This window comes from Chelonia mydas, chromosome 7 (assembly GCF_015237465.2).
Source record: "Chelonia mydas isolate rCheMyd1 chromosome 7, rCheMyd1.pri.v2, whole genome shotgun sequence".
NCBI classification, from domain to species: domain Eukaryota; kingdom Metazoa; phylum Chordata; order Testudines; family Cheloniidae; genus Chelonia; species Chelonia mydas.
Window position 1 is genome coordinate 57,795,122 of NC_057853.1, and position 22,712 is coordinate 57,817,833.

Sequence of the window (22,712 nt, forward strand, 5' to 3'; positions counted from 1 at the left end):
ACGCTCAGGGAAGGGTCGGGAGGCTAAACTGACTGATGTTCATAAAGCACTATAAGATACGCGGGTGGAAGGTGCTACAAAAGTTCAAGCTCCTAAATTCTTATTATTTACATATTTCATATTTTCCCACCATCGTTGGAGTGGTAGAAGAATATCAGGGACAGGTAAACTGGAACAGTCAAACAGCAACCTTGCATCACTGCCCACGTGTCACCTAAACTGAACCTCGCTAAGGCTTGAGGAAAAGCTGTCTAACTTTAAAGGGAAAGCAATTATTTCCCTGCACCTCTGCTCTTCTTGGTTGGTGCAGGGAGCAGAAGCTGGATTGTTGATACTCCAGGGCAAGGTCTGTTCATAGAGTATTTTCAACCCAATGCAGAGTAGGTAAATACTGGAAATTCCTCAAGGAAGCTGCTGCTTATGAGAATTCCTGCCCTGTTTTGCAGACTTTAGAATTTCAGATAGTTGAGTAAAAACAACAGGAGTGAAATCCTGGCCCCACTGAAATCAATGGGAGTTTTGCCATTGACTTCAATAAGGGCAGAATTTTACCCCAGAGCTTTGATGAAATCTTTTGAGCTTCACCCATTGCTAATGCACAGAGAGCTCTGGCTGGCTGTAACTAGAGTGAGGCCAGAGGCTGATCTTCACGGGATAGGGATTAATTAATCACTCCATGAATGGCCCAGGCAAAGGTAAATCATCGTGAGCACACATACATGGTGCTCCGATATTACAGTGGTCAGCACCCTGGAAATAGCATACAGTAGATGGACACTTCTGTTGAATCCAGGTAAACTCACCCCTTAGCTATTTATGTTTATAAAGCTCCTGTCCCCCTTTCCTTTTTGGCACTAGCCCTGGGTTTTGTTTTAAGTGCACTCACTGCTGTGTGGTAGCCGCTGCTGATCTACTCTCAGCCTCCGCTGTGTTAGCTGGAGAGGTATTGGCTGGAGGCACGTTGTTTGATGAAAGATGGTCAGGAAAGTGGGAGGAATTGCCTTGACCATCCCAGGCCTGTGGCCAACATTCTGACCTCTGTGAGTCGTCATGTTCTGGCACAGAATTCCAGAACCTTTGAGACTGGGAGGGGCTATTGAGTCTAGCCCTCTGCATCCCAACAGGATATGCTTGAGATGGGAATATCTAGACTTAGCCTTGAATACCTTCATGAGCATTGTTGACTCTTCAATCTCTTTAAGTTCTGCAGCGACCACTTAGAACTGTGTGGCACTGGCAGAGGTCTAAGTGGCCCTCAGAGAATTCCCGTTAGCTGTTAGGAATATAGAGCCTATGACACACAGCTGAACTGTTCTGTTTCCATCATTAGAGGGCAGTGGCATACCCACATAAATATATGTACACTTGGCCAGTTGATTGCTATATCTAATATTTTAACCCCACCCCCCACCCCCACACACAGAGGTGCCTCTTTAAAACTCTGAAGGACTGAGGGGGTGCAGCAAGTTCATATGTTGCTCTTCAGAATTCCCCACCAATGAGTTCGCCATGGACCCTCGATTAATGCCAGCAGCCTGAGCATCCTTGCTAACTCATCCAGCCCAATGAGAAGCAGGTCGATCCAATCCTGCCTGCCAGCTGCTAAAACCCAACCTGATCCCTCCGTGACAGGCTCCCTAATCCAATCCCCCTACAGCCTCATAACCTGACCACAGACAAGCTCCTTAACTCCTCTTGTAGCATACAGTCTGCTTTCCTCCCTTCCAGAATGTGCTTTGGGGTTTGCAGAAGTCTAGCTGAGGCGATGCACAAAACTCTGCAAAACCTACACATAGGAACGTAAGAACTGTGTGACAAATGGCAGGTGTTTATAGTACCCCAATTTGCTATTTTAGAATTCCTAAATTCCTGGGCCAAATTCTGCTCAGAATCAGTGCTGAAAATCCAAAGTAATCCCATTGCAGTCAGTGGAGTCCCTCCTGATTTACACCATATAACGGAGAGCAGCATTTACCCTCTTGTCTTTAGGGCAAAGAGCCAAGATCCATTCTCCCGTATCAGATGTGAATGACACTTGTTGTTTATGTGCATGGTTGCTATAAACTTAACCTGATTGGCTGGTCACGCAGGGGAATTACACAAAGAGGTGTATGAGTTTTAGGTCGTGACACAGAATCAGTACTAGATTTTATTGTTTGTTCAAAGAGATAAACCCATAATCTGCACTAAAAACATTGCCTAAGCAACAGGGAAAATAATACTTACCCTTATTCTGAGACATTAGCTTGTCCAATAGAAATTATACAGCAAGATAATGATAGAGAGAGGGTTGGGTGAATAATTGATTTTTCAGTCTAAGAAAAAATTCATTTCACACTGAACAAAATGTTTCATTTAATTTTAGAGTGTTTTTTACCTTGGGGGGGGGGGGAAATTAAATCTTGCTATTTTTTAACAGAACCCCATTTTGAAACAAAAATCAAAATGTTTCATTTAGTAAATGTAAAAATGTTTCTGTTCTGTTCTGTTCTGTTCTTTTGCCAAAACTATTTGACAAATTTGACCCAAAGCTGTATTTTTGGGGGTGAATAGATTATTTGACAAAATAAATTGCTTGGTTCTAATTATATAATCATTAGGGTCATGTTACATGGATTTATTCCTGATAATTCATTAAATAAAAAGTGATGGTGAAAGTAGAAAATTCTAGGTTTTCTCCTAGATCATTGATTTTATGGCCAGAAGGGACCATTATGGTCATCTACTCTGACCTCTCGCATGAAACACAGGCCAGAGAACTTCACCCAATAATTCCTGTTGCAAGCCCATAGCTGGAGTTGAGCTAGAACATCTGATTTTATTTCTGGAGAGTTAGTAATTCTGTTTCTGAGAGGATCACCATGCTGGGGCAATGTGCTCATAAGAAAAAGCCCCTGCTGCCCAACGGAATCAGCAGTACCACACGGCCACACCTTGGCAGGTGACATCCGTCCAAGAACCAACCAGGCACTACCCTACTTAACTTTTTGGATTTGACAAGAGCACAGCCCAAGGTAATAGGTTTGAGGGCACTGCTACTGAACAACATACTTGGTTTTGGTAGCATCCCACTATTTAAATATATTCTACGCCTTATTTTAATTTGCTGAGAACTTTTGATGCTTTCACCTTTAAGGCTGAAATTTCCCCAACTTCTTCAGAGCTATTTAGAAAAAAAAAATGAACAAAAGTTGCTGAGCATTTATGAGAATGAAGAGGACAAGGATGGGGGAAATACACTTTCCCCATTATTAAAAAAAATACAAACAATACAAACCTGGCAACCGTTTTTTTCAGAACTGCTTTAGTCCAAAGTGGCTGGGGTGGGAAAGCAGAAATTTATATGAAGATTGATTGGGAAATGAGCAAATTGTTAATGAGCAAAGCCTATTCAAAGGAAGTTGGGGTGCGGGGGAGGGATTGGAATATTAATGTAATTTCTTAATCATTCTCCAGTGGTTTTGAAGGTGACAATAAAAACTTTGTTTCATGCAGGAAGAACACGGGAGGGGAAAAGACGATGCTCCAGAAGTGGCAGGTAAATGTAGACAGATCTCTGGTTAACTCTCTGATGAATAAAACCACGTCAGTACCTAGCTGAGGAAAGAAAAGGATGGACCAACTCTCTCTGCCCTACTGCAGTGTACCAGGAACCCCAACAATACTGCTAAAAAGACAAACCTCATCCTGCAGGGTTTAGAGTCAAGCTCTCACTATTGGGATTGGGGTGAGACCCTTCATGGAGAGCAGATTAGCCCACACTGGGTTATTGCAGGGTTCTTTGCACCTTCCTCTGAAGCAGCTGGTGCTGGCCACTGTTGGAGACAGGACACCAGGCTAGATGGACCTCGGGCATTAGTTCTTTGCTGCAGTGATGCCTAAGATGGCCACTCTAGTCAAGATGAGGGGATGTGTAGAAGGAGATCTGCAGCAGGTGTAAATCAGCAAAGCTCCATTGATTTCACTGGAATGACATTGTCCTACACCAGCTGAGTACCTGGACTGTAGCTTCCAGTGGCTACATGCCTCTGATAAAGATCTTGATGGCCATAGAAGACAGTGTAGAAATCCATGGGCTATATCACATTTGGCTCTGCAGGATGTTGGCCAGGATTCTCCTGCACATGGATAACAATAAAAGAGTTGTGTGTGTTTGGCTCTCCATCAAACCATATGAAAGCAATACAGTACCCTATTACATACATATACCACTAGAGCATTTAGTGGTTTCAGCCAGTATGCAAATTACATAGTCTGACGAAGATCTAATGAGAAAACTTATTTAACATTTTGGTGAACTGATTATTATAAAATAGTAGCAGGCTCATGTAGGCTTGTGCTGATTTGAATAGAGGTTGCTGATTGATTATAGCATTTATAACACTGTGGCCCAGCTGAACAGGGGCTCCTTGGAGTTCTGAGAATGCTTCCAAAGTTTAAAAGCAGCTGCCGTCTCTGATGGCTCAGAATCCAGGCCAATGGGCATTGCTACCATCTGAGCATTGTTACCAGCTGAGAGCTCTTTGTAATGCATGTGAAATGAGCTGGTGGGTTCAGTCCAGTTTCTGGAGCACAGATGTCCAGTGATTGTGTGCGTGTGCGCACAGCACCTAGCAAAGCACATGCCCTTGATCCCAGATTGAGCCCCCTAGGTGCTAACACAACATAAATATTAATAATCATCGTCACAAGAACTACCATTACAATTGGCACCCTTGCTGGCGTTTCAGCACAGAGATCTGGGTGTACAAGAAGAATGAACTCCGCTCTCACCCAGAGAGGAGATCTCTCCAGGTCAGGTTCAAGGCACTTTGCCCTGTGCACACTGGGACAAGGGGACAATGTGTGGGAAATTTGCCTTGTCAATTTTCAGGCTGTATTTGTTTTGTGAATTAGTAAGGGGACTTCACTTGCCAGGACAGTCACTCTGGCACCATTCACAATAAATTGAAAGACCAAAAACCATGCAGTGGCTATGGGTAGCGAGTAGACCTGGTAACTATTTTTTCTTCAAAACATTTAAATGAAAACTGGCTTTTTTGTCCAAATGGAAATTCATGCTGGAAATGCGCAATTTTGAAGGCAATTTTCATGTTTCCATTGAAAACCCATACACCAATTTTTTTCTGTTGCTGTTTTTCACCAAAAACCCAAAAGCTTTGTGAAGAAAAATTTTGGAGAAAATAGAAATTTTTAAATTACCAATAAAAACATTCCCATGTCCCAACTGGCTGTGCTAAGGAGTTGTGTTTAGCTTGCGCAGGGTTGGCTCTTACTGATTAGCATGGAGCCAAGAGCAGCTTCACCTTAGGGGTTTGTGATGGTTGTTCCCTGACATGGCAGAAGAGAGAGATCAGTAACTTTGACTACCTGATGTACCTGAACACGCTGGCCGGGCGCACATACAATGACTACATGCAGTACCCTGTGTTCCCCTGGATCCTGGCTGATTACCACTCCCAGGTGAGCTCTTCATGCTTAGTAGCTTTTCTGTACTTTCTGCAGTAGAAGCCATGCAAAGCATTCTTCACTGACGTGAATGCTGGGGTGGGCCTCGTTCTAGAACCCGTTCCTGAGGTCTCGAGCCAGGGCTGGACTGTGCCAGAGAGTGGGCTCAGAACAGGGCCAGGGCTGTGACCCCTTCTGCTTCCTGCCCCTCCAAAGGGCTATGGAGGGAGCAGGCCCTGTGCTCCCCTGAGAGCAAGTACTGCCACTTGTCCCTTCATGCAGGCTGTGCCAGTCTGGGTACATCTACACAGCAATAGTCTGGGACCCTACAGACCTGGGCAGCTGGCCTGTGTCATCACGGCTCCATAGCTATGTATTGCGAGCTAGCTCAGTCCAAGCTAGCTCATGTATGCCTACGCGTGCTGTCCTGATTGCAGTGTGAATGTACCCTCTGGGTGGGAGCCTCCTTGCACACACTGAGCTCTCGGAGGCACACGCCCTCTGCTTCCAAGGATCTTTCCCTCTCCCTTGGGAGGGGGATGTTGGTAGCATTGAACCTCTGCCCAGAAAGGCAGATATGCTGTGGTTTCTGCACTATATGCTGGGGTCACTCCATGAACCAACCAGCAAAGGGGTGATGCTGAAGGCAGGGCTCATCCCTTTTCCCCAGGAACTGCGGGTGTCATTTCTACCAGCTTATACCTGCCCAAGGCTTAGCTGTGACGCATCTCCCAGTTTGCCGTGGCCATACTGACACCCTGCATGAGGTTAACATAGTTCCCACAGAGTAATGGGGAGGCGTTCCACGCTGGCGAGGGCATCACACCGGGTTTGAAGGGGTGAGCACCGAGCTCAGTGAATTCCCCTGGCTGTGGGTGTGGCTGACACACCTGAGCCACCACAGCTAGGCAGGTCACAGAGCTGAGCCTGGTCAGTGGGGTTCCAGGAGAGTTCAGCTGCTCCCCCTCCCTCCCCCCCCAACATTTGCCTTGCAGATGCTGAACCTTGCTAGCCCCCAGACGTACCGAGACCTTTCCAAGCCCATGGGAGCTCAGACACTGGAAAGGAAACGCAAATTTATCCAGCGCTACCATGAGGTGGAGAAGAGCGAAGGTGAGTGCTTTCGGAGAATCATGGGAGGCACAAATCCAGCTTCCACTGAACCCCTTGGACGCTGGGTTAATTCCTAGGGAGATGTCACCTGCAGGAGGACCAGTTGATTTTCAGGGCTTGGGCAGAGTCAGATGAGAGAGGGCCTTGGGTTCCTGGGATGTGCCTGCTACGAAGAGTGACTCCCATCCTGTCCCACATCCCGATGTGTCCTGCACTGCTAAGTCCCGTCCCCATCCTCAGGCCAGAGACCAGTATTGGGCCGGGGGCTTAGCAGCAGAGGCCACTTGCCCAGTGAGGGTCCTTGCAGGCATCCTGTCTGATAGCTGCAGTGGGGGGTTGGGGGAAGTGAGGCAATTTGGCCCCTGGGGAGTGGGGCTTTGCTGGGGGAGAGAGTGATGTGGGAGAGAATGGGGGTGGGGGTGCCGGGCTTAAAACGGGCTGAAAAAGGTCTGTGCGCTGGGAGGAGGGTCTGTCATTTTCTACTAAAATGAAAACAATGTCACCTCTGCCTGTCCCCCATCCCACAGCAACTCTTCCCCCCACCTCCCCAACCGTCTTGCCCCCCCTCATCTGTTCTGCCCTTTCCAGCCTCATCGCTGCTCCCCCTGCAGCTCCTGGGGTTCTTCAGCCCCCTCTCAGGCTGGGCGGGCCTAAGCAAGGTTCCCTCTCCCCCTCCCAGGCAGGGATGGAGGGGGAAAGGGAAGGGTAAAGGCCTCACAGGAAGGGACGGGAGGGAGGGGGAAGGAACCCCCTAGCTGCTAGGTTCTTCCCCCCTCACCCCCAAGAATAGCTTTGGCCCCTGGGGGTAGGGGGGAATTGCTTCCTGCAGCAGCTCTGGCTGGCTGCTTGTGCCCCGAGAGGCAGGGCTGAAATGTGCGCCCCCCCCAGGGACCTGGCTCAGAGGTAGACATTTTATATTAAGGGTGCCAGGTCTGTGCCCCTTTTGACCTGGCACACTTTAAGCACTGGGGGGATGGAGCAGGAGCAGGCAGGATGGCATGGAAGGAGGAGGGCATTCGGGATCTAGCTCCACTAATGTTAAGGCACCTGTCACCATGGTATCTCATCATCTGCCAGGCCATAGGGATTACATGGGACTCCATCCCGTCCTTATGTGGCCACGTAGCTGATCACTGTGGGGGTAACCCTCTTGCAAATGCAACAAAATAGCAACTAAGGACCCCAGAGACATCAAGGGGCATGGGGTGAGGTACATAGACCCTTTAGGGCCTGTGCTTCCCTCTGGTATTACATTCAAGGTGTGTGCAATCACATGTAAAGAGGGTACGCACAGTGGTGAGCTGGAGCCAGTTTGCACTGGTTTGCTGGAACCAGTTGTTAAATTTAGAAGCCTTTTAGAACCGGTTGTCCCGTGGGACAACCGGCCAAAAGTGGCACCCACAGGGAAAATTTGGTGGGTGCAGAGCACCCACCGGCAGCTCCGCGCCCGGCCCCAGCTCACCTCCGCTCTGCCTTCACCTCCTCCCCTGAACGCACCGCCCCGCTCTGCTTCTCCACCCCCCTGGCTTCCCGTGAATCAGCTGTTTGCGCAGGAAGCCAGGGAGGGCTGAGAAGCAGGCAGCAGCTTTGCGCTCAGCCCCAAGGAGGTGGAGGCGGAGCGGAGGTGAGCTGGGGTGGGCGGAGCACGAAGAGGGCCGCTCGCACCGCAGCAGGTAACCCGGGGTGGGGGGGCGCAGGGGACCTGCTCCCCGCCCCAGCTCGCCTCCGCCTCCCTGGGCTTGAGCGCCAAGCCGCCGCCTGCTTCTCAGCTCTCCCAGGCTTCCTGTGCAAACAGCTGATTCGCGGGAAGCTGCGGGGAAGGGGGGCGGAGAAGCAGAGCGGGGCGGTGCGTTCAGGGGAGGAGGTGGAACGGAGGTGAGCTGGGGCCGGGTGCGGGGCAGGGAGCTGCCGGTGGGGGCTCTGCACCCACCAAATTTTCCCCGTGGGTGCTCCAGCCCCGGAGCACCCACGGAGTCGGTGTCTAAGGCACCACTTTTGACGTGATCAGTGGGGGAGCGATCGCTCCCTCTGCTCCCTGCCTAGCTAAGGTACCCCACCCTTAGGAGCCAGAGGGACCTGCTGGATGCTTCCCAGGAGCTGCCCCAGGTAAGCACCGCCGGGACTCCCCACCTCGCTCCCCGGCAGGTCCCTCTGGCTCTTAGGGGCGGGGTGGGCACCCACCGCGGTGGCCCACGAGACCCTCCTGCCTGGTTCTGGGGGCAGTCAGGGGACAGGGGAGGGGGGTGGATGGGGCAAGGGTCTGGGGAGGGGCATCAAGGAACGCGGGGGGTTGGATGGGGCAGGAGTCCCGGGGGGCGGGGGCGGGGCAGGAGTGGCGGGGACAGGCCACGACCCCCTCGTGGGGTGAGGAGGGAATCGGTTGTTAAGACTTTGGCAGCTCATCACTGGCAGCACATGTAGCCAGGTTGCAGTGTACCTGACTGGTTGTGTGTGCACACATCCTATCAGGCATGCCCTTGCACATGGATCTTTGCACACCTGTTTTTCAAATCCTGCCCCCCACAACTGTGTTGTGGTAATTTGCAGCTGTGCCTTCAAATGGCAATGTTTCAAACTGAGACCCGACCACCTCTAATTTACAGGAGACCCGTCAGCCCAGTGTCACTATTGCACCCACTACTCGTCGGCCATCATAGTAGCGTCGTACTTGGTCCGAATGGAGCCATTTACGCAGACCTTCTGCTCTCTTCAGGTAAAAGGACCTTCTATGCTACGTAGAAAACGATAGCTGATTCCAGCCACTGGCTAATGAGCTGCCCGTTCGTTCTTATGTCACAAGCGAAGTCTGGGATTGGTGGAGGCCCCATCCTGTTCCCGCTGAACTCACTGGCAAAGCCTCAATGGGAGCAGGATCAGAGCCGTGTGTATATATTACATTCTAACAGAGGGTCCAGTCATAGGAGGGGGGAGGCTAGATTATCCATCACACCCTTACACACCCTTATGGGCCTTACACACCCATCCCAGTGCACCTGTTATGCCCCTTGGGGCCGTAGGGATACGTCTGCACTGCAGGGACGGTTGTGTGGTGAAGGAGGGCTGGCCGCATCCCTCTCCAGTTGCTTTGCTGCAGCTCTGCTTTGTTTTGTTTTTTCTTTCAATGAGCTAATGCAAATAATGTGCTGTGTTAATTAAGCAATAAGCCCCATGAAATCGGTTGTTCCCAGCAGTGGGTGATGGGCTTGTGAACCACCTGAGGCAATGCTCTTCCACGGCGCTCTGCAAACCATATGTTAGCTGCAGTCATCAATGACTGTGGAGCACTTAGTGCTGTTGTAAACTACAAATGCTGCTCCTGCTCACCGGGATGCTTTTTATCCATAACAAGCCACCAGTCTGTGTGGCTGCATTCATGTGCGATTGGTAGATGGCTCCAAAAGCATCCGAGATCTAGATAAGCACCCAAAATTTTGCATTGAGGTGAGTCCAGTTAAACCACTGAATGGTTCCACCAGGTGCCTCATTCCTCTCGTCTTGCACTGATGCATGTGAATCAGAGCTCGTATTGTCTTTCCCCCACATATACCTGGTCCTGTAGCAGCTTAGGGACTGCTAACTCTCGGGTACAGTCAGGAGAGCAGCAGACTTGAACAGCCTGAGCTACATGATTGGTTCAGCCAGGACTTGCAGCAATGTCCATGGCACATAGTCTGGCTTTGCACACCTGTTTTTGAAACCCTGCCCCCCACAATTGTGTTGTCGTAATTTGCAGCTATGCCTTCAAATGGCAATGTTTCAAACTGAGACCCGATCACCTCTGGTCACTGCAATCTAACTGTAGCACCTCCTGCTGGCAGGGCTACTACATGCTGTTGCTGAAACAAATCTCTGTACTAGATGACTGAAAGGTAGCTAATGTAGTGTTGATTTTTTTAAAAGGGCTCCAGAGACCATCCTGACAGTTACAGGCCATTGTGCATAATGCAGTACCAGCCAAACTGGTAGAAACTATAGCAAAGAACAGAACTATCAGACACATCAACACGATATGTTGGCAGACTCAACATGGCTTTTGCAAGGGGAAATCATGCCTCACCAATCTATTGGAATTCTTTGCGGGTGTCAGTAAGCGTGTGGACAAGAGTGATCCAGACCACCCAGTGTACTTGGACTTTCAGAAAGAACCTTTAATAGGGTCCCACACTAAATGAAACTAAATAGTCATGTGATAAGAGGGATAAGAAGGAGGCTGAGGTGAGGGCTGCCTCTTAAGAAGAGGAGAGGCTTTATTGTGATGGGCCTGCTTCAAACCCACCAGTCTGAACTCATCTGAATGGGAAACACAGCATCTCAGATCCAACTCCCTTTAAAAGGGCAGAGTTGGCTGGAGATCTTAATTCCCCTAGTCCACAGAGCTGATAGCAGCCAGCAATCCATGGGGGGCTAGGGCAGTCTTGTTTAGTAAGGTAGCATACAGAAAAGGGATTCCAGAGCCTGTAATACTTCATTAAGTGTAATGGGCCTCAATGTGGGTGGAAGGGGACTGTTGTGTTGAGACGCTACACTGGGACTTGAGAGATGTAGGTTCTATTCCCAGCTCTCTCAATGACTCCAGATGAGTCACTGAAACTCTGCCTGTAAATGCAGATAATGACTGGTTAGCCTCTCTTGGGAATTTGTAAAGCTTCGTCTCTTTATAGCCATCTGAGAAGTGCTTTGAGCTCCTTGGATTTAAGGCCCTATTAGGACCCAATATTATAATCCCTCAACATTATGATCAATGGCACATGCTCGGCCCCCACAGAATCAATTCTTATAGGAGCGCAGTTTGATTCTTTCTTAGATTCTCCCCTGTGAACGCTTTGCCTAACTGCTTTGCACAGCCCCTATCGTACTATGACTATAACAGTATTTAATTTAACCCGAATCCCTGATCACTGAAAGGAAGGAAACCCTAGGTCTTACTCCATGCGGCCCATGAAAAAGCTGTCAGAGTTTATGTTAATGCGCAGTTGAAAAGCATAACGTAATTCCAGATTTTCTTTTCCCTTCTCGGTGCAGTTTTTGTATTCCAAGAGAGAGAAAACCCATTAATTCTGATATAAATATATGCAAATAAATGTATTAATATAAGAAATGGGAAAATCAGTTATTGCTTCCTTTATAAATAATACAGGCTTAAGTTTTAAAGATATTACTTTTCCTTAAAGTGAATTAGACAGCCAGGGAAAAAATCATATTTTTTCTTGGTGGTAATATCTTTAACCAGATTTGTCACACTAACAGCATTTCCTATGTATATATTATTTTTATTTAATACAGGTAATCTTTTTATTACAAATCATATTGTTTCTCAGGAGATTACCATCAGTTCTCATAAAAGCTGCAAAAAAAGATGAAAAAGCATCAATCACTACCAGACACAGTGCGCTGTGTGAAGATTAAATATACAAAGCCCTTTAATATGCTTCAATGAGATACTTGTTAGCTGTTGATTTATTTATAGTCCTCCTTCTACCCTGTTTTAATTTCCATGTGAATTTGACTCCAAGGGTCCCTGCTTGATACTGATCAAGAGCAAGATGACCTTGCGCATCAGATTGTCTCCTAGCTAGGCTTGCCTGTGTGATCTTGGTCAGAGGTCCATTTGTGATCCCTTGAGTTGGAGTGGAAAGGCTCCATGATGCTCAGTGGGCGGGGTAAGAAACAAGGAAGTGGAGTGGAAGTCATGCACGGGTGTTGTGAATTGGAGATGAGGCTGGACCAAAATTCTGATCCAAACCGGCTTTGCTAAGTCTACAGCTGGGTGTTTCCCTTTGTTATAAATGTGGGACTGCGGCCAGGAGCGGCCTAGTATAGATCTTCAGGGACAGGAGCAGAACAGCCATATTCCAAACTTAAGCTCCGTTGACTTCAGTGGCATGCACCTGCTTACCCAAAGGTGGAGTTTGCTCTGCAGTGTGATATGGTGGACGGATAGATGTCTCGTTCTTTGCACACACACAGCTCCTCTCTTTGGACTGCGTGGATGCTTATCTGACACTTTTATATTTAACAGACTGAAAGGTAAACCCCAGTCACCTGTAACTAGATAAAGGGGCATATTAGTCTTGATCTAGCTCTTGAAGCAAACAGGAGGAGGAGAGAGGTAAACAGAGGAAATGAGGTTATCCTAACAAGTCAGCAACAGACAGAACCTTCCGGGCTTGCATGCAAATCTGGCACTATTTGTGCTTACGCAATGCCCTCCCTCCCCTCTCCGGGACCGAACTGGGGATCTCCAGAGCTAAAAGCATGAACTGCTACAGCTTGAGCTAAAGGGATGTCTCTCTGTAGCTGTGGACTGTCACAATTCATATCCGCTACAGATCAGCAGAGCTAGGGACCTGTAACACACATGCACCAGTGGGTTACACTAACTTATGTCAGTGCCTGTACAGAGCAAGCTGATTGCATGTAGGAAAGTAGTGGCTAGGAAATTTAGTCCTTCACAAAATTAATCACTGGGGATTCATGTCAGCTGAAGTGTGGCCTGTAGGCATCCAGGTCAAGTTTACTGTTACCTGGCCTTTGACTTCTCAAATCCAGCTTGGGAAGCTCCCATATGTGAAATGAATTACCCACATCACCAAACCCTTACATAAAATTAGGTCCAAAGAAGCCTGAGTGAGAACGTTTTCTCTGGAGAGGCGTAATGGTCTGGCTAGCCCAAGTGCAGCTCAGTGCCAGAATTCAGCTTCCAGAAATAGCATCCTTGGATGCTCTTTCATTTGGTCCAGTCTCCCAACATGAGAAGGGCCAAGGGTCAACCTTGGATTGGTGAGGCCTAGCCCTGCTATAAATGAATCCAATGCAGACTGTACCTGAAGCTACCATCTCTCTTGGTGAAAAGGATTGTGGAACACAGTAGCTGAACTGGAAGCTGCTGTTAATTGCCCTATTATTCCTACCTTCCCTATGGGTGGAATTTAGGGTGCTATCTACTGGCTGAGCATAGGGCTGTTCCCATGGTCCCCAAATGCTTCCTGGCTTCTCTATAACAAGTGGGCAAATAGCAGGAGTGAAATGAGCTCCATAGATCTGTCCAGGTACTTCTATGTTCCTCATCACTATAGTATCTGAGCACCTCATAATTAACAGAGTCTATCTTCACAGCACAGGCAGTAAGGAAGGACTAGACACATTTTGCCAGTGCGGAACTGAAGCGCAGACTAGAATAAGTGACTTTCCCAAGATCACACAGAGTATCTGAGCCTCCCGAGTCCCACACCTCTGCCCCATCCAGTGGACCATCTTTCCTGCCCCAATAAAGTAACTTCTATATCCAACCTTTCCTTCAAAGATACTAGGAAAGCCCATATTGTCCAGGATTTGCCTGGGACTTGGAAGAATTTGGTGTGATATTCTGTGGTGGTGTTTGGAGAAATATTCTGAGTTAGATGGTGGAGTTACCCCAAGCCCCAAACAAGAGGCCGTGCGGAGTTGTGCTTCATCAGTGTCTCAATGGGTATGTCTGCACTTGAGGTGTGATTCCCAGCTCCCGTAGACATACCGTACTGGCTGTCATCGAGTTGTTAGTGTAGCCGCAGTGGTGGGAGAGGTTAGCCATGCCGAGGGCAAGCCCATCTAGACCCCATGGGTATGTTCTCAGGCGGCTAACTCAAGCCACTGCCTGTGCGACTGCGGCTGCACTGCTATTTTTAGTGTGCTAGCCCGATGGGAGCTAGCAGGGGTATGTCTGCTCCAGCTGGGAACCACACCCCTAGCTCCAACAGTCAGCATACTTGAAGTGCAACCGTTTTGAATCTTTAATCCATGTTTCTAGGATAAAGAGGGAGTTAAGAAAAACAGCCTTCCGCTTTGAGTCAGGTCTCACTAGCTAAGCAGGCTTGGGCGGTCGTGGATGGGAGACCTGCAGGGAAAGACCTAGGTGCCTGGGCAAGTCCTGAGCACTTCCGGTCAATGGAGACCCCATGGCAGCAGGGGCATGAGACCGAAATCCTTAATGGGGCAAATTTCCCTCTGCAATTTAAGTGAGGCATGGCTGTCTTCACTATTGGATAAAGTGGCTTAATGCTGATCGTTACTTTATGCTAGAAGTAAATGTGTTTTGATGGTGGGGGTCATGATCCCAGTACAAATATAAGAGGGGGCGGGGCTTTCTAGATGTGCCTAAGTGACTTGGGAGCACAAACGCCTTTGGGAGTTAATAGGACCTGTGCTCCTAAATCACTGTGGCACATTTGAAAATGATGACCTGAAATATATCATGGTCTCCATCTGAGGCAAAACTCCCGATTTAAATCAATGGGAGGTTTTCCCGAAGGCCCTGATTTTATGAAACCATCCCTGTTCAGGAAGGCCACTTGCACTTAGCGCCCATAAAATTGAGCGTGTGTCTGTGGTGTATGTAAGCATGCGTTTAATTGTTTTTCTGAGTCAGGGAATAAGGAAGTTTCCCAGAGTCAGGTCCATTGTTTTGTAAAGCACTTGGATGTAAGAGGCGCTGCAGAAAGCCATGATCATTATCAGCATTAATGTAGGAGAACCACATTTCTGCTTGGCTCCAAGTTCCTGCAAGGGAGACAATGTCTCCAGGCCTGGTTGCCCTCTCAGTTACACCTGCATAAACGAGGGCAGAGTCAGGCTCTTCCTGATATGTTCCTAGATTATCGTTAGAAAACAGGCTGTGGTTCAGCATTTGCCTCTTGGTTAGTGTAAGGTCACAAAGAACATTGGAAATCCAGCCCTGATCACTGCCTGGCGCTCTCTGTCTGTCTGCAGGGGGGAAGTTTTGATGTAGCAGACCGGATGTTTCACAGTGTGAAGAACACGTGGGACTCGGCGTCAAGAGAGAACATGAGTGATGTCCGGGAGCTCATCCCTGAGTTCTTCTACTTGCCTGAATTCTTAACCAACTGCAATCACTTTGAATTCGGTAAGTACTGGGTGGAATGTGGGCGCTCCTACCGGCGTTGTGCTGGGAGATGGGATCTGGCTGCCTGGGCTGGCTGACCTGGGGCAGACCCAAAGCATCTCAGTTTCAAGGGGATTTAGTTTCAGTCTCCCATTTTAGGGCTGTCTTCTGTGGAGATATTGAGAAGGCTTGGCAAGGGTGGCCCAGTAGTTAGGGCATTGCCCTAGGTCCTTGGAGAACTGGTTTCAGTTCCCTGCCACAGACACCCTGTGAGACCTTAGTCAAATCACTTATCCTCTGTGTGCCTCAGTTCCCCATCTGTACAGTGGTGATAATAGATCTCCCCTTAGTGGTGTGCAGAGCTGAGTCCATGGAAAGATTGTGAAGTGCTTCGAGAAGAGCTATATAAGGAATTCATACACGTTCAGTAGGGACTATTGTGATCATCTAGTCTGGCCTCCTGCACAGCCCACACTACAGAATGTGTAGCTGTTACACTACAGTTACACTCATCTTCTGCAGATTTCCCTCTCCAGGCAGGTCAGATTTCCCATTAAAGGAAGGCTCCATAGGGACACGCTTTCAACACTGTCCATCTAAGTTGTTCCCACAAAAGGTGCACCTCCAGATCCTGCCTTTCCAGGCTCAAATGGGCTTGTGCTTTCAAGTTTTCACTGTGCCTGCTGAAATGTCTGTTTTATCAGATGCTGGCAGGTTTTTGCTGAAGCATTTATGTGACTGCTTTTGAAAATGTGGCCCACGTTGTGGTCTATAAACCACCTGGTAATTTTTACTTCATGTAGGGCTCAGGAGTTGCTAAATGATTTTGATGGTGGTTCTTTTTTACTGTGTCTTCTCCCATTGGTCAGCGCTGCCACAGGCAGCCTCGCCTCCTTCCGAAAGGCTCAGGGTACGTGATCGGTCTGGAGTGTGGGTCCTGTTCTCAGTGAATGGTATCCTGAACGCATCTCCTGCCAATGGGCCCTTTCTCAATCAGCAGTGGGGGCTAGCAGAGAGTCCAGGATAATCCTCAGTACATAAGTGCTGGCCAGGCAGTGTTCTGTTCCTGACCCAGGACATAAGCAGCTCACTCTGCACGCAGACTGTGACCTTTGCAAGACAAGGCATCTCACTGCAGTGTACATTGGCTGGTTAGTAATTAAGAGGAAAGACAAATGTTTCACATCCTTATGTGAGAATCATCCCAGATTCATGCCAGCCAAGGCAACTTAACCAGCCATGTCAGTGTCCAGCTGCATGTTGGTCACCTTACAGTATTTAAGGTCTTGGTGAGGTGAGCCATGGGCTAAGGAAAGCCAAGGCAGGGAGAGATTGCTAACAGGCAGCAAGACCTAGGATGATTTAGCCTTGACAGGAGAAACCTTAGAAAAGCAATGGACCCAAACACAGTCAAACCCGTTGGGTGATTGAAATCAGAACCCAGACCCTGATCTGAATGGAGCCAAATGGGGTGAACCAGAATGTAGATCTGAAATTTACATTTATACCTTCTATTCAGCCTGTCTCTATAATGGGCAGAAACCCAAATCCACACACTCCTAAATCTTGGAGATCTTTGTTGTCCGGACCTTAACCTTGGTCTGGATTTTGTGATCAGAGCCCAGCTCTAGAGAGATGGGACTTGGCTGAGGTATTTAAGATGATGATAGGTGCAGTGAAAACTGATTTGCACATCCCTGTTACACTGTCCCATGATGCAAGAACAAGGGGACGCTCTATGAAAGTAATGGCAGGCAAAGGAAGATTACAGATTTTATAGGGCAGGGAAGTCCTACAGCCTGTGTTACACAGGAGTTCAAACTAGATGATCACAAGGGTCCCTTCTGGCCTTGGAATCCAGGAATCTGTGAAAATCCCTGGCAATGGGCTGTTTTAGCAATTATCTCCAGTGATTAGCACTGGCCCGTGCTGAGGCCCATAGAATGACAGTGTTTCAATAAAGCAGGTACTGACAGGTTTGCCTGGATCCAGTCCATAGTCAGGGCTAGAACAGAGTTCATGTTGAGAACATGTGTGATTTTATTATGGTAATGATGAGCAAAGAGAGATCTTTCTCAGGTTCCTCTATGGGCAAGCACCCGCGAGTTTGCATTCTCACTAAAACGTCCTCTCAGCTATTTGATCACTCTAGAGCTACCAAACTGGACTGGGAATCCCCGGAGAAACAGCTTCCTGCAGTATTTTAGGAGGCCTCATCCATATTCTGCTAGAACCCAAAATTGCACAAAGGAAAACCAGTGGGAATAGGAAGTTATCTGACCTTCTTCAGGCCCCCAGGCTCTCTTGGATTTTGGAAAAACTCGATTTCCATTTGCGATTGGGCAATGACTCCGGCTGGTTCTTGTATCTAATTTTCCCTTTGTAAATGTTGCAGGCAGCATGCAGGACGGAACAGTGTTGGGGGATGTGCAGCTGCCCCCCTGGGCGGATGGAGACCCTTATAAATTTATCCACTTGCATAGACAGGTTAGTATGTAGCTCAGCTCTTTGTTAATAAACAAATAGTCTAGACGCGATAAATCGACCCCACTGTGCGCTCCCATCGACTCCCGTACTCCACCACCACAAGAGGCGCAGGCGGAGTTGACAGGGGAGCGGCAGCAGTGTCAGGCTAAGTGAGTTCATGGATGAGAGCGAAAGTTAGAAATGTCTACAAGCAAAAGTGAAAACACGCATCTAAAAGTCTAAAACATAGTCTAGCAAGTTTTGGTTGAAGGCTTTGTTCAAGATGGCCTTTCTCACCCAACCCCTGGCCCCCGTCTTCCAGCAACATGTGGCTGACTCCCTTCGTGGTCAGAATCTCTCCCATAGTGCCCAAAGGTGCTGGTGCCTTTGTCTTCTCAGATGAAAGAAAGAACTTGGGGTTTTCTGCCCCTTTTTTTTGTGGTCCATTGAATCTTTGAAGTGGATTCTTCTGAAGGATCCCCCCACCTCCCTAGTCAAGTTTATTCAAGCTGTCCAGAAGGCGACATAGAGTCTGGTGGAGAAGGAAGCTCTGTGCTCTTTCTTCCCCCGCTGGTGTTTGCTGAAATGCAAATTGTTCTGTCTCCTGCCATCTCCTCCCCCTGCTGTGTTGATGGTCCTGTTTACTGCTTACATGTAAATTGAGGTAAACACACATCCCTTTGTTTAGGATAGGCCTGTTGAACCACTTTTCCCTAAGCAGGGCTGTGTGGTTTTGAACATGTGCTAACAACAACAACAGGGGAAGTCCGTAACTTTGCATATAATGTCGCTACACACATTTCACCATGATATTATTGACCAGTAAGTTATTAGTTTTCAAATGATGCCTCACAAGGCATGTTTTGTACCAATATAATTACAATCATGTGTAGGTTGTGAATACAGGGGTGCTTTGGGTTGCAGCTGTGTTACACTGGTTTTAGTGCAGGTCAGAAAGCAAACAGCTCTATCATACTGGGGCGTATGACAGTCAGTTCCATTTATTAATGACTAGAAAAGTCCTGCAGTGTCTCCTGTGGGACAGACAAAATTAGGTGATGATGAAAGCAAAGGGGATTCTGTACTGAGCTTGCTGGAGATGGACAGACTGTGTGGTACTGTTGAACTCCCAGACCGATTAAACAAAGCTTGTGCGGCCAAAAGTCACCGCACAGGATCTCATTCGGGTAGGGACTGAGCTAAGGACGCAGTGGGCTATGCTGCAGTCCCCCTGCTGGAAGTTGTCTGGCGTAAGATGTCTTGGATGTGCCATGGTGCTGAGCTCTCGTCAGTGAAAGAGTAACATGTTGCTTTTGACACTGTGTATGCATTCTGGCATCATACCGAGTTTATTACAGAGGGGGCCAAGCCTCAACGTTCAAAATCAGGACTCCCGCAGAGTTCATGGTGGTTCAGACTTGGGGTTTTGGTCCAGGTCTGTCTCTAGCTGTGATCTAAGTCAGGTACACTGCATCCACTGACAGATGTGGAACAAACCACAGACATATCAATGACCTGATGCATAGGCAGCATCAAGCCCATCTTCCCCATGACACAGTGTTCCTGAGTCCAGAGTGCAGGATTTCCCTGCACATAGACTGAGAATTACCGTTGCTGCGTTACCTCAGATACCGCTGTGGGGTAAATGCTAGTAGAAGCTGACTTTTTAGTGCGAATACATACTTGTGAATTGTGAGATATGCAGGTTCTTGTGGTGTAGAGGGTGGCGTGGTGACCCATAAGGTCATTGGGGGAGAGTGAAGGCTCTACCTAATTTCTGCATAAATAAATAAATAAAAAGCCAGTGGTGTTCATGACTCTGTCCTGTCCTGATTTTCCTCTGGCGTTGCTCTCAGTGTCTGTTTTTTGGGTTCTTCTCCCTGAATCCCTGCTCTTCATTGAGGTCTCACAGGGCTCTGCCCTTGTATGAGATTCTGGGGTACAGTCCAGACCAGTGAGGGGCTGGGTCACCCTTTCCCTGCAACATGGGGTGCTTCACAACACTTTGCTCCTGCAGCACCCACCTGGGCTGCTCACAACCAGCCAAACAGCAGGCAGGTCACACCCTGAGTGTCTGTACATGCTCAGTCCAGCAGCTCTGACCCCAGTAGCTTGTCAGCAACACACCATCCACACACCAGCAGACCTAGATTATTACCTGCAGGGTGACCCCAGCACACTCCCAGTCCTGAATTTCCCCAACAATGTGTGTTCTGCACTGTCCAGCCTTCTCCTGGGCAGTCCAGATATATTAGGTCCATTGCCCTCTGCCATAAATGGAGTTACCCGCATAGTTGAGTTTAAAGACAACACTGGATAAGTTCTAATGAAAGAATAACACAAGTTTATTTAACTCCAAGGAGATAGGTTTTAAGTGAGTACAAGTATAAGGCTTTAAAGTTAGAAATGGTTACAAGAGAAATAAAGATAAAATGCTTCCTAGTACTAATACTTAACTAACTAGACTTGGTTCAAGGTGAAGTCCCTTCCCACATGTTCCCAGTAACATTGCTGACCAAATTCTCAGGCCAGGATCTGCTCCCAAAGTCCAGAGGCTTTTTATTTTGTTCTGTTAGGTAGAGGAGACAGAGATGGATAGGGAGAGTTACCTTTGGGGTGTTTTGCCCCTCACTTTATAGTCCAGTTCCCCTTTTGAAATGCATTTTCTTGAGGGTTAATCCAACATAAAGTTCATCCCTGCTATGAGGTTGGAGTCATGGAGTCTCATGATGAAAGAGCTTTCATGCTGTTTGCTAAGATGCAGATCTGTACCTGACCCCCTTCCTTGCTAAAGAATGGCTATTTAATAGGTGATGGCCTACCAACTTTGATGACACCTGGCTAAAGGCGTCAACTTGTCCTTTGTCTTTGAGAAACTGGTTTACCTAGACTTTTCTGGTAAACACATTTCAGACATTATTTCCGCTTGTGTTCACAACCTTACATATAACATTGCTACACACATTTCACCATGATATTAATGACGAATGAGTTATTAGTTTTCAAATGATACCTCCCAGGGTATATTTATTATAATAGTGTGCAGGGTGTGAATACAGGGGTGCATTCAGTCACACCTTGGCCCTCTCCTCTCTCCCACTACAGCCTGTCTTTGGGTGATCTCATACACTCCCATGGCTTCAGCAATCCTCTCAACATTGATCACTCATGAGTCTGCCTCTCCTGACTTGTCTCCATCCCTTTCTGCATTTCGGCCTGTCTGAGACGTCTCCTCCTGACTGTCTCGCTGTACGTTTCTCCCCGAAGTGGCACCAAGCTCCTGTTCTTCCCTCCATACCACCACCTGTGTCATTGTTGACATCACCCTCCTCCCTGCCGCTCAGGCCTGTAACTTGGGGATCATCTTTGCCTCTCCCATGTCTCTTACCCCCCACACCTCTGCTCTAGGCACAACCGGCTGTCTCTTCCTTCACAACACTCCCAAGATACATCCTTCCCTCTTGTCCACACCCACATCCCCCACTCCAGGCCACACAAAGACAGCTGTGAAAATTATCTTCCGTGTCTGTCATTCGGACCAAGTCTCCGCACTACCCTTTGAGTCTCTCCACTAGCTCCCCCTCTGCCCTTATCCTCACCTTCCAAACAGCTTCCTTCATTCCCTGCTCTTCTCTCTTTTTCCATCACCTCCTTGCCCCCTCCCCTCTGCTTGGCAGCACCGAGTGTGTTAGCTTCTCCACTGCCGTCTGCATTCAGATCCCTCCAGAAGGCCATTTTCTGCTGTGACGCCTGCACTATGAGAACTGACTGTCCCTAAATACCCACAAGCTTGTCATAATCAGTCTGTGGACCTTGCAAAAAGTAAATTGTTGTTAAAACACTGTATTCCCAAGACATGGCCAATTATCACCTTCTGCAGTTGGCTTGTAGGTTTCCTCCATGTCCTGTACTTTCTGTCTTTTAAACCCCAACCCTGCAAATGCTTATGCTTGTGAGTCACTCTGGGCATGCGAGTAATCCTGTTGAACTCAATGGGGTAGTGCGCCTGAACAAAGGTAATCATGTGAGTATGTGTGCGTGTGATCGGCGGCTGAGTTTGTATGGTCTTCAGGACAGTGGCTTTGGCTTCATTTCTGCTTGGAGAATGCTCAGCGCATCCTGGAACCCCCAGAAACATTAATAAGTGTTTTTTGTTGCTTGCAATGAACGGATCATACAACACACTTGTTCTCTGTGGTACCCTTTATTTTCTTTTATCGAGACGCTCCATTTAGTCCATATTATGGATTAGTGACCTGAATGTTTTCGCTTTAAAACCATGGGCAGTTATTTAGTGTAAAAGCTAAATACTATCCCAAATGAGTTAAATTTCTACCTCTCTTCCTTTAGTTCCGTTAACTTAAAAGTGACTGAATAGCTTTTGGATATGCTTTTTAAAATATGTTCCCTTTGATCACCTTAAAAGGATGATGAAAATGATCACCAGTGGTTGCATTTAACCAGATCTCAATCTGATGTCTCGATGCACAAAAGCTTGTGAATTAATGATCTTCCAATTTATATGAGATGGAGAATAGTTGCTTCCTATTATAAGTGCTGTGGTCTCAAGTGTCCCCATGCCTAGTAACTTGATTCAGTTATATATTGCTACACCTTTTAGTAATCTAAACCAGTCCATTTAATTTACAAGATATTCTTTAACTAACCAGTCCCTTTACAGAAGCTACAGTAATCTTGTTTGTTGTTGTTTTACTTGGGTTCCAATAACACCTAGAGGTCCCGATTGACATCAGAGGCCCATTACACTAGGTGTCATACAGATACACACGTAGTGAGTAGATTGGAT

At 47.7% G+C, this 22,712-nt stretch overlaps 1 protein-coding gene across 4 annotated transcripts in view; it reads left to right on the plus strand.

The window, feature by feature from the left end:
• Positions 1-22,712, plus strand: part of WDFY4 (WDFY family member 4) — a 250,741-nt gene that overhangs the window by 184,916 nt on the left and 43,113 nt on the right. For all 4 annotated transcript variants that reach the window (XM_037904402.2, XM_043552372.1, XM_043552374.1 and 1 more), the window contains exons 49-54: positions 3,496-3,538; positions 5,344-5,463; positions 6,444-6,561; positions 9,165-9,274; positions 15,307-15,460; positions 17,835-17,926. In XM_037904402.2, the coding sequence (XP_037760330.1) occupies positions 3,496-3,538; positions 5,344-5,463; positions 6,444-6,561; positions 9,165-9,274; positions 15,307-15,460; positions 17,835-17,926 (637 nt within the window). The remainder of the gene's footprint in view (positions 1-3,495; positions 3,539-5,343; positions 5,464-6,443; positions 6,562-9,164; positions 9,275-15,306; positions 15,461-17,834; positions 17,927-22,712) is intronic.